Source organism: Epinephelus lanceolatus, chromosome 1 (genome assembly GCF_041903045.1).
Source record: "Epinephelus lanceolatus isolate andai-2023 chromosome 1, ASM4190304v1, whole genome shotgun sequence".
Classification (NCBI taxonomy): domain Eukaryota; kingdom Metazoa; phylum Chordata; class Actinopteri; order Perciformes; family Serranidae; genus Epinephelus; species Epinephelus lanceolatus.
In genome coordinates, this window is record NC_135734.1 from 30,703,969 (window position 1) to 30,716,566 (window position 12,598).

The 12,598-nt window shown below is 44.8% G+C and overlaps 1 protein-coding gene across 3 annotated transcripts in view; it reads right to left on the reverse strand.

Annotated features, from left to right (window-relative positions):
• The window catches only part of foxj3 (forkhead box J3), a 90,624-nt gene that overhangs the window by 13,110 nt on the left and 64,916 nt on the right, over positions 1 to 12,598 (reverse strand). For 2 of the 3 annotated variants that reach the window (XM_033625826.2, XM_033625828.2), the window contains exons 3-6: positions 9,017 to 9,091; positions 6,035 to 6,118; positions 4,418 to 4,519; positions 474 to 602 (exon numbers count right to left, since the gene is read on the reverse strand). In XM_033625826.2, the coding sequence (XP_033481717.2) occupies positions 474 to 602; positions 4,418 to 4,519; positions 6,035 to 6,118; positions 9,017 to 9,091 (390 nt within the window). The remainder of the gene's footprint in view (positions 1 to 473; positions 603 to 4,417; positions 4,520 to 6,034; positions 6,119 to 9,016; positions 9,092 to 12,598) is intronic. The other variant, XM_033625827.2, reaches the window with a different exon arrangement.

Sequence of the window (12,598 nt, forward strand, 5' to 3'; positions counted from 1 at the left end):
CTGTCAGCTACTCCGAAGTGACATAATTATAACTGTAATCTTCAAGATTTTAAATCCTAAACATCAAACATGATCGAAATTGTTGGGGTGGCCTCAGTGAGGCTGTGAGCAGTTTGGGAGGTTCAAGACTGAGGACTACTGTAGTAGGAGTGAACTGGGGATAAACTGGCCCAAAATTCCTGTAGTCTAAACCCAGCTTAAGTCATTTGATCCTCATTACTCATGATTATTTATTAAAAATCTAAATGTGTAAATATATTGTGAGAGCATCAATAACCCTACAATATCATCGCGGTATCAATATCAAGGTAATTGGTCAAAAATATTGTGATATTTCATTTTCTCCATATTGCCTGGCTCTACTTTGCACCAGCTCAAAATGTAGATTGATGAATGAATGACACTTCTAAAATATACCCCATCGCTGCAGAGTTTTCCCCCCAACCTGAGAGAAGAGCGGTCCTCAGTCTTACCGGTGTATAGCTGTGCACACTGCCCACACTGTTGAGATTGACGGAGGCCAGACTCTGATCAGACAGGCTGTTGTTAAGGCTGCTTCTTGGACTATCGCTCCCTTCCTGGTCTGTGTTGTACAACGCCACCTGAAACACATACATATACATTAGCTTATTCTTTCTCCCTCTCTCACACACACACTCACACTCACACACACTGCTGTGTTACCAATGTCATCTCCACTCTTGCTGATAGTGGAGCATGTCAGCATTCCTCCAAAATAATGCTGGTCTATAGTTGAACAATGTAATTTAGTATGGAAAGCCTGAGCATGTGTGTGTGCTGCGTGCAATGACATGTCATGTGTGTGTGTGTGTGTGTGTGTGTGTGTGAGTGTGTGACACAAGGTGCTGCTGAACACCCACCACAGTCACTAAGGGGTTCGAGCTGAATGTGTGAAGGGGTCTGGAGACAGCTGAGACATTCCTATCACTAAAGGTCACACTACTGGCGATGTCAGCCACATCTGCTCACCGAGCGCAAATCCGTTTGGGACAACTAACAAAGGATTTCAGTGCAGCCGAGACCCTGACCTTTCAATATAGCAGCGAAACTAGCCGAAGCACTTCAGGACGACAATCTTAATTATCGTCTAACAAGGTTTAGCCCTCCCACCCTTCCCAAATAAAGTGCGCCGTCAGACAATTAAGACAATAGTAAGAAGGACGATGCAGATAATGAATATAATGATACCCACAGAGAATAGCCCATGTGTTGAGTTTTGTATTGTGAGAAAGGAATGGCAGTAATGCACTGATGGTGCTGCAGTGGAAGAGGGCCTGGCATTCGAAGATTGGTGTGTGCGCATGTGTTTGTGTGTGTCCGTCCATGACTGAGTGCAGCATGGTGGCTTCTGCTCATCACTGTGAGTGGAACAGAGTGGGCTCTGTGCTCAGCACAATGAGACAGCAGTGGCAGCAGCCTTCAGGCAGGCAGATTGGCCCGGCCCTGCCCAGCGCCCTGCCTCTCAGCAGCAGCAGTGGACTGAAGCCTCTTGTCTTTCTGCTGAGGCGCAGCGAGCTACCACAGAGGCCACAAGGAGGCAAGGAAGCCCAGGCAGCCCTGACTGCCTTCTCTCCTCTGACTGATTGGCCTGCTGACTAACATGCTGGTACGAATCCAGGACGCACACATGCAGAGTGAGAGCGTCCGATCATATTAAGCCTTTAATATGGAGCTTGGCTCCTGAGCTGGTAGAATGAGATAGAAATGCTGCTATTTAAAAAAACAGACCGCAACTGCTGTACCAGGCAACGCTGTACAAGGAAGAGGGGTGAGGCTGAGGGAGAGGAGAATAGGGGGGTAGTAAGAGAAGCTCATTAGGCAACTCTAGCCTTCCTCCACTCAGTGTGGGCTTGGCTCCAGTGTTCATTAGCGTGAAGGGGAACTCAATGAGCAGCTAAGACTGAAGGCTTAAGCACGTCTACAAAATCAGCCCTACAATGCTAATCAAAAGCAGCGCGCCACAGAAATATAAATGTTATGTGTAATGAAGTCATAAAACAGGCTTTTAGCCTTAAGTCTCTCACCGCAATCTATTTTTACTCTACTCACCCATAAAGTGTGATGATTTCAAAACCTCACTGCTCTGTGGTTTGCGCAGACCCCAGAGTCCCCTGAGTGAAGACACCCACTCAGGCACGCACCGTCACAGCCAAACACCCAGTCGCATCTCACCCACATACATAAAAGTGTGCGCTAACATACACACACACACATTTCTACAGCTACAGATGTGCACAAAGGTACAGTAACACACACACACACACACACACATACAAAAATCACACAGACAGAGGCAGGCATGCTCATACAGGCAGGAGCGGCTCCACAGTAAATACTGTGTACGGTGTTAGCTAGCAGGCGAGCGAGTCAGCGTTCTATTCTTAGCAGTGAATTAAGTAAAAAGCCAGAGGTGTCTTTTACATGGGGGCCTAATCTGGAGCATGAGACATGGATTATGAAATCAAAGCAAGATTGGCCCAGGTGTCTCCAACAATGCCGGCTAGTGTTCAGCACAATCCCTGCATGCAGGATTGAACAGACAGGGAGAGGCAGGAGGAAGAGAGAAGGATGGGATAAGAGAGAGGGAGAGAAGAGGAGGGGAGGAAAAAAAGCCAGACTATTCATCAGCAAACACACTTCCAACAATCCTCTCTTTCCCTTCATCATCACACTTCAGTGCCAGAGTTTCATCACATTCGCACCAATGTTTAGGGCCACCTCAGAACACAACCTCTGGGAGGGAGGGGGGGCTATCGGAGCGTATGTGAGAAAGGCACACAAATAAGAGGGGGGAGGACAATCTTGTGAGGAATGTCTGACAGAAGAGAAAGACGGAGAAAAGAGATTCCTGCTGGTTCAGTAGTCGTCCTGCCAGCCTCTCCCATTGGTCTATCTGAGAAGGCGGGAATGAGGGAGAGAGACTGGAATAGAAAGGAAGAGAGAGAAAACCAGAGAGGGAATTCCTGTGGCTTGGCACACTGCACCGAAAGAGGCGTGGCCTGTCGTGTGTTTACAGTGTAAGACAGTGAGAAACAAGCTCTCTCCGAGGAGTTAGGGCCTCAGATCTGTTGCTATTCCACTTTGTCTTCTGTTCACTTCACTGATGTTTTTGTCACAATCAAGTGAACAAAAGGAGACAAATCAAAACTTCTTTTCTTCGGCTCAAGGAATCACACAGTAGTCGTGTTTTGCGCGGCTTTAATGTTTTCTGCTTGTTGCTCTTCTGAGTTATTTGACTGGAGGTATTTGATGGCAGGAGTCCAAACTCTGAGCTGTCAGCTCTCTACATTAGGGCCTCATTACGCAGTCACCGCTGGTGGAGACTGGTGCTGTGGCAAGTGCTTGTTTGTAGCAATCACAGAGAAAAAAAGGGTCATCTTTCCCCACACTTAGGCCCATGAATCTGTCTGCTACGGCAACATGAAAAATGCTTGTTCTCTATAGAAACAACAGCCCCCAGCTAATTGACACTGACATTCTCGTCAAAACAAGCCGAAACACTCTGTGACATACTCTACATGCGTACATGTACACACAAGTTAGAGCCCACGCCGACATATGCTCAGACTTTCGAGCCCCCCGTCTCACACACACTCACGCACACACTAACTCCTCTTTCCTATGAACACTCCTGTTCACATTAAACAGCTTTTTTGTAATGCTTGCAGCAAATGAATAAGCGACTCTTGTAGGCTTTTTAAAAGTACACCTGAGAGCTGCCCCCACTGGGCCCAGAGGATGAGAGCTTAAGGTTAAAAAGCCTATTTAAATTTCAGAGTGAGCGGCACACTCACAGCTAACAGCTAGCAGTCCCTGTAGCTTTGCTCTGTGATGTACAAGTGGTTCCAAGCTTTTACACATATTAAAAAGAAAGGAAAAAAAGGAAAAAGCTAAAGAGAGCAGAAGGAAGCAGCAGCAGGGGTGGTCACCTGCAGTGTGGCAGCGCAATGTGGTCACAGAATGAGGAACACGACTCTGGGCGTCAACCTCCACTACAGGTGCGAATACAGAAAACCCCCATGCAGTGTGTGGTGTATCCTATTGCATGTCTGCACGGGACTGCATAAGGTCTATCAGGTTGCAAAGTGCTAAGTATCAGTGTGAGCATCATATTTCCATGCTGGAGATAACAAGAGCCTGCTGCCTGTTGTTGTAGAGGAAAAAGGTGCTGCAGTGCAGATAGTTGTGTATTTTGGTGTGGGTTGCATTGCAGAGAAGCTTTAGGCATATGAGCGTGTGCTTGTGTGTGTGTTTGTGTGTATCTCCCCTCCACTAGAGTGCTCCTCTCTCTGTGGGGAATAGTGCTGTAGGTGGTTGGAGAAGTGGGTGGGGTCAGGGTGCAGCCGTGTAGCCAGGTGTGTGTTGGAGCTGGAGGCTGGATGGCTGGCTGTAGTACCTTGTTAGTCACAGTGTTGATTGCCAGTGTTGGAGAGGCACTTCCAGAGATCATACACTCCATCCCCAAAGACTCCGACTCCAGGCTGTACGGCGTGGAAGCCTGTGGGGGTTGGGGGCGGGGTGTGGAGGCAGATGAAAAAAAAATAATAATAAAAATTCAACACTATCTAATTATCAAACACATGAGATCCCACTGCAGGTTGCAAGGTAAAAGACCTGTGTTGTGTTCGTGACAAATCCTCTGCTCAGACCAGATACGCATCCATGTGCACGATGCAAAAAAAATAAAATAAACCATAACTATTGTCATTTGAGAGAGCAACACCTTTATTTAGGTCACATTTGAACTGTGCTTTCTGAGACGATGGAGACAGCCCCCCCCATCCCAACCCTCACCTCCCACCCAAACACACAACGCATGCCCTCGTCTTGCTGTATAGGCGCACTGTTGAGAGAGATAACTCTGCCATGCCTGTCTCACAAAACTGCTTACTGTAAGAGGATTGGCTGCCAACAATACCATTTTTAATTCATGATAAACATAAATGAGATTTCACAAACTCTCAATTTCAATGTCTGAGACTCTTAATGGAATGCCTTGTAGGCAGACAGTGTCTAGAGGGGGGGAAGGGTGAGTGCGGTGCATGTGTCCTACAGAAAACACACTCTTCACTTGGTGCGTTCTTTTGTGTCATGCTCAAATGAACAGAACAGCATCAGGAAAGCTTTAGTCGAAACTGTTGTTGGCAGAGCTGCATCTTAAAAACAATGCGCTTTTTCCTTCGCATTTGTTGTATATAAAATCTCTCGCACTTGCAAAGAGGCGCCGTTTGTTGAATGAATGTGATAAAATTTTGATGCTGTAGGGCGATTACATGAACAGCATGTTAAGTTTTATGTAGTCTCTGTGCTTGTGTGTGTGTGTGTGGTAAAGAGAATGGCGTGTGTTAACATGTGTGCGCACGTGAGTCTGCCTCGCCAGCCTAACAGGATCCTCCCTTTATCGTAGCCTCTGGTGAGCCACATTGTGGGGAAGGAGGAGACAAGAGCTCGCTGTGTCGGGATGCCCCAGGGCCAGGTCAATCTGAGCAGCTCACTAAAACCTGTACAGCTGTACGTAAGGCTGGACGAGACTCATCCATAATTAAAGACAAAAGCTCCCGCTCAGAATAGCTGGCGTGCACAGCTCTGCATTAATTGATGTTTGTTAAAAAAAGTGAGCGCAGAATGTAATGTATGTAATGGCTGCCTTGGGCATAGTTTATTAATAAGGACCCCACTTCATGACAGGCTAGCGAAGCAGCATGGAGAGGCAGTTACATAAAGTCTGGATACGAACTCCTACTGAGTCTGTGTGTGTGTGTGTGTGTGTGTGTGTGTGTGTGTGTGTGTGTGTGTGTGTGCGCGCGCATGTGTGTGTCTGCATGTGATAGAGAAAGAGTGGGAGACGAAGGAGGGCAAAAGGAAAGGATGGCTGAGGCAGAAGTAGAGACACAGAGGCACAGCTAAACACTAAACCAAGTAGAGATGGAGGCAGAAGCTTAAGCAGATGAACAGCATATGTGGACAAATGTGTTTTCTTGGGAATATGCAGAGTTTCTCTCATCAGACTCACCCGCTCTCCAGACCGCGGCCTCTTCTTTGGCCGAGTGGGCAAGGCGTCCTCCTTTGGGTTGGTGTCAATGGCCCAGTAAGAGCCCTGCAGACAGAGGAAAGACACATGAGCTGATAATACATAACATATTGACATCTCTAGGACGTTTGCACCGGACTGACACTTCCTCTCGCATCAGATCTTTCTTTGATACAACATTATTTGGAAATCAGAGGCCTCATCTGCTCAGCTGAAGTCAGTCAGCCCGAGCTTTTATTTGAGTTGATAGCAGTGAGTTTGTGCGGCGTGTGGGTGGGCTTTGTTAGTACGAAAGGCTTGGCTTTTCCTCCTCTGCGGCTGCTTTTCAATGAGAGGCTGGTGAGGGCAGCTGGTGGTGGTGAAATGCTAAGCCTTTCCTGAAGCTGTACTTCCTCAGCCTCAGGTACTGAGTCAGAGTGCTGTTGCCAAGGATGAAGGCTCCACAGTCTCAGCCCAGGCGCTAGCTCTGCCGTGTTGCTTTCTTCTAAGGTCTGAGCGAGGCTAATCAAGGAGAGAACAGTTGGGGCTGGCTCTGGGGCTGCAGCTAGCAATTCCACAACCAGGCTGCATTATTTATCTTTGCATTCGGCCCCATTTAATTTATTTTTCAATGGTGTTCTTCCTCGAAGCCAACAGGAACGCCGCTCACAGTACAGATTTTTACCCTAAGGCCCTGCAAGTTCTGAATTTATTTTTAATATTTCATATGACCCCTGATAAAATCTCAATTGTCGAGAGAAAGTGAGATCAGGACCTTTAAAATTACTTCCTTAGCAGAGAGAATAATTGGTATTTCCTCGAGAAATTCTCTGAAAAACAGGAGAGGCCACAGGAACAAGCTGTATCTCAAGTATCTATACAATAACCACTGCATAATGGCGTGCTCTTGTTAAAGCAAGCAAATCTGTTATTTTCACAGCTCACACACACCACTGCTGCAATTGTTAAAATGAAAAGCCCGGGTTGGCCTATATTCGTCAGGGGGTTAAAATTATAAGTTTTTAATATGTGCGAGGCTTTGGGGTCAATTAACATTTCCCTCAGAGGGAAGAATAATTCACAGCACAATCAAGCAAAGATGAAGAAACATCTCATATTGATGTAGGCTACAGAAAAAATGCAGCAGAAACCTCATTACATACCCCATGTTTTTACAAGAAAACGCACTGAAGGATGTATGTAAAGGTGAGGAAAAACTGTCTCTACATGCGATCCATCTCCGTATCGAGATGCAGGGGTTAAATGCAGATGTTTCAAAATTAGGAGTCAGAAAGATAAAGTCAGGCTCAGTGGCGTTTCTTTTAATTAGGGGGGGAAGAAAACATTAAGTGAACCCTCATGGGAGGGGAGTTTCTGCATTTCCCTACACCCACCCCCAGAGAGTTGGCAGGAAAAAAAGAAAAACATATAAAGAGTCATTAAATTATTCACAAATATACTGCAATATACTGAAGCAATGCCAAGTAAAGTGTGCCCATGGAGTCTGGGGCAAAGCCACAATATCCTCTGCAGCCATAAAACAAAGGCTGCTGTAAAGATAGTTACAAAAAAAATCCAGCTCCTGATAACACATGTACTCTACCTGCTCTCTACCCATAAATGACGCAGCTCATTTTCCTACATCAACACAAATTTTGTCATCTAGTTCCCCTTTTCTGTGTAAATATAGGAAGGACAAACACATACACAAGTACACTGGTTATCCAGGCAACTCTAGACTGAGACGTACCACCAATTAAAATAAAGATTATTAACGGTAGCCTTCGGAGGCTGCAAGTCTACCTCCGAGGTAGACAGGGTGTGTGTGTGTGTGTGTATGTACAATACCAACTGTCATCTCTTACACCATCTCGGAAAGAGAGAGTCAGACAGAGAGCGACATGACTCTCCTATCTCATCCAACCAGCAGTTCTCATATTCCTGCCACATTACAATATTGATGCAACATATCAAGAGCGGCTAGCGCCTCTTTGAAGTTGTCTTCGGGGGGGAAGGGAGTGAGGAAAATTCCAAATTAAACATTAAGGATGCGAGCATGTTGGCCATGCATTTGGAATGGGATCCATACAGCAATAGATTATTTTGTATTTAGTGGAGCAGCTCCCAGGAGTGTCAATATCAGAGGATTACAGCAAAACATGAAATTAGCATTCAGTCCCCATCCTCTACACAGCTAGGCGTAGCTCTTCATGCATGTGTCGGTGTGTGCGTGCGTGTGTGTGTGTGTAATTATTTGTGCGGTTCCCTAAGCATATGTAGCGTATGCTTTGACAGCACCGGGATGAAATCTGGGTTAGGCTACATATGGTTAGACCTATGCACGCCATCATATGAAACATAGGCCCATAGGCACCCTCCTTCATGAACTACTCAGTGGACCGGGGGACACTACTTATCAGGTTGATGTCGCTACAGATTGCGAAGTAAATCTGGCTCCTACTGAGATTCAAATGTCAAATTAACATGTTAGACTATACATCCTTTTACAGGGAAGAAAAATGGGAGCTGAGCAGAGAGCAAATGAGGTCTGATTTTCTTTCCCTGAGTAGATTCACCTTGAGTAAATACTTCAGGGACACAAGATTCTGGAAATGACCTGACTTCCACCCTGTTACAGCCCCATCTCTACCAGTCTGTGGCTTTTTTTTCCGCCGCTAGCCCACATCTGCTGTCTGTGCTGGTCCAACAAACTAGTCTCTCCTTACATTTGAAATGCAATTCTGTGGGGGTGGGAGGTTCATAATAGATTACGAGCATGCCATGCATTTCCAGACTGTCAGAGTCCTGGCAGCCATTCAAAGGTAACATTTTTCTACCAGAGATAGCATGATACACAACAAAAAAAATGTTGAAACAGTGAATTCTGCCAGCTGAGACGCTACATATTCCCCTATGTGTGTGTTTTTATCATAATTACATGCATTCTTATTAGTTTATAATCAAATGAATGCTTAAAAGTCTCACCTTTCCTGGGTCATCTTTGGAGCGAGGCACTTTGAGAAAACACTTGTTCAATGACAGATTGTGCCTTATTGAGTTCTGTGGGGGAAAAACAGAGAGAAAGGTGGCGAGGTGAGTAAACACATATCAAAAATCAGATTACACAAACAAGTCTGCAGTACTCGAGTGAGGAGAACATCACTGCCAGCAGCGACAAGGGCGTACAACTTGTTGGCATGTATCGTTTAGGTTTAGTCACGGCTCCTGTCATCGAGGTCAGCTCATTTCAGTGGCGTGAGATCTGGCCTGCAACTGTGTCCAGATTTCACTCTACACACACATATAAAAGGAGCTCAATCTGCGCACAAAGCCACCAGGAAGCGATATCTTTCATCAATGTCCAACAAACTGCATTCTGGTTGCACAACATATCAAATTCCTCGGGTGCCAAAAATAGGAGCCAGAAGGAATCCCACACTGGGATGGTTGCTGATACCAGGGCCTGATATTAATTAATGCTTCAGCGAGCTCCTGTGGGGGCAGGAAATAAATTATGTAGATCATTCTGAAAGTTAACTCATTACAGTGTTACAAGCTACTCCACGGCGGTGAAGAGGGAGGTTCATCCAGCTGCCTGATTGGGGAGGCGAGGTGGGCTGAAGTAGCCACAAGGGCTGGAGAGCGATGCTCCAGGCCTGGGTTAACCAGCTACAGCTAGGCCCTCAGAACCAGCTGGAGGCAGGCCAGCTGAGGGCTTACAAGAGCCAATGGATGCACACGTTTCTCCACTCCACTTTATGGAGTGGTATTGACAGATGGCCACACTAAAAAGCTGTAGGATTCTCTGATGAGTTTAACGGATGCAGAAGATAAGTAGAGAGAGACACACAGAGAGAGACAGAGAGACAGAGAGACCCCCAAGTGCAAAAGATGGGAGCTGCTTATTCAACAGTATAGGCAATTATACCACAGGAGGGATGATAATGACAGCCTCGTTGTAATGCTGTCAATCTCTCTGGTTAAATCACTCTGAAATGCCAATGCAATCCAGAATAAGTCTAACACTCTTCTCCAACACAAAATATAGAGGGGGGAAACTGGCGCCACAGTCAAAACAATTCTGTGCCAGAAGGGAATATTTTCTGAAAGTGAAACTCAACCCAAAATCTATCTTCTGAGTATCAAACAATCATCCCTGTGGGCTTGAAAGCAGGTTGTAAAAACTCTGCAGTTTGCGCCTTCACAAAGAATTCATGTCACAATGGATCCCCCAAAATGTGTTCACAACATTGGGTCTGTGTTGTGGCTCGCATCAAGTTCAAGACTCTGGTGTTAATCTGGAGGGCAGCGAGGGGAACTACTCCGTCAAACCTCCACATCATGGCCCAACCCTGTGCTATGGCGTGCCCACTGCACAAAGGAGCACAATGCCCTTGTGGTTGCTAATCTCAGTCAAGGATCTTTTTTTGACTTTGCAGTCCCCACCGAAGTCAGGACAGCAGAATCATAGCCCTTACTCTGCCGCAGACCCTAAAACCCAACTTTAAAGATTACATCTTGACACACCATCTTAGCGCTTACTTCTTGTATTGTAGCATTGAGGATACTTTTAGTTGTTTGTTTAATAGAGTTGTGGTTAACTAGAGTGAGTTGATGACAACTCACTCTAGTTCCCATCAAGGTTGAATTTATTGTATGAAATTTATTGTCAGTTGCTGGAACCTCTTAACACACCTGAAGCATAATTCACTGCTCTGGTGTACCTCTGTGTGCTCAGCAAAAGAAATATGGTTAGAGAAGCTCCTTCCATGTCACAATATCACCTTTCCTCAAACTACAAATACCTACTTGAAGTAGCATAAATAGCTCTGTGTGTTTGCAACGTACTGAGCATGAGAACAGGCAGCAGAGAAGTGGATTATGCTGTAACGCTTTCTGACACTTTTTGTCTCACCACCATTGTAATCCAATAGAACTGACACAAACTCAAGATAACCGTGGCTCCCGTTGTGTCTGAAGGAGCAAAATACTAAATTTTAACAGCCACCTTTAAAGACTGCAGGGCTGAGTGTTTGATACAAAGATTTTGGGTGGAGTATCACAGAAATACCTGAACACGGGAAATTTAATCCACACAGACAAAGACAACAGAACAAAATACAATAGACAGGGTAATAAGAGACACAGATTCTCTAATACAAGTTGTCCTTGTACGCCTACACAACATGATCACGAATCAAAATAAAATTGACAGAAAACAAGGGGATTCTCACATTTAAAACATGCAGTCTGTCTCACTAGTCATTATTTTTAATATCAACAAATCTGTCAAGTATTATTTTGATGGACTGATTAATCGTTTAGCCTGTGACAGTGACATTCAAGTTACAGCCCGTGGGCCACGTTTGGCTGGCAATAGTGTCCCTGGCAGCCTGCCGACCATTTTCTAATTCACAATGAAAGTAAGTTGATTCACACTGGGGATTTTATTGTAGATGGGTGTAAATATGTTGCAAGAGTATATATAAAAGCATCAAAATATAGCTTGTTTATAGGATCCCCTAACCTAAGCCCCAATTGCCCTCAAATCCTAGAAACGCTAGAATTGCCCCCTGCGTACATCTGACCTATGGAGGGCTGCTGCGACTGGATTTTCCTTTTGGCAAACACTGAAAGGCTGAAATTAGGCAACTCATGTATTTATTATATGTACTGATAAATACTATTGTTTGTTTATTAACTGGTCCCTGGCCTCCTGTCATTTGGCAAAACTGGCCCCTCAGCAAAGCAAGGTGAGTATCCCTGACATGTCAAAAAAGAGTGAGAAATGCCCATCACAAATTCTGAGAGCGCAAAGTGACATCTTCGACATGAAATAAAACACAAAGAAGTAGCAACTCTTCACATTAATCTCTATATTTGCATGAAAGCGCTACGAATAATCAATCATCAATTCATTCATTTTCTGTCGATGGACTAATTAATTCATTGAGGTTTTAGCTGTAATTCTATTTTAAGTTTTACCACAGGCTCATAAAGCATAATTAACCATTACAGCCTCTGTTACATACCAAAATACATTCATGGAAAGCTCTCAAACCACAATATATTTTGGTCACACTGCTATCGGATCTTTAAAACTAGATACGGAAGCACTCAGGCTTCTGCTGCGATCAGAACTCTATGTGGTCTGAATGTAATCCAGCCACATGATAGCCACTTTGCCTGCAAGTGAGTATGCGCAATGCTATGATGCAGAAAATGCTTATCTGTAGAATGAGGTGTGAAAAGTCACATAGACTTGACACATAAATCCAAACTCTTTAAGACAAAGTAATGGTGATATGGAGGCCCTGGGAGGAGACAGGGTTCCTAAGGCAAACTAGATGTAAGACTTTTAAGACTTTTTAATGCCACTCAGACTAATTTTATTAAAACAAAAAATAACAGGAAAAAAACAGCATCACTCACTTAGGGTTAGAAACAATTTGCCCAAAAGTTTATTGTAACATAAAACATGACTTGGCGATTTTTTGTTTCTCCCTCTGCATGTGGGATTCCACTGCTTGATTCCTACTGTGTTGAGTTTGAAAAACTTTTTTGCAT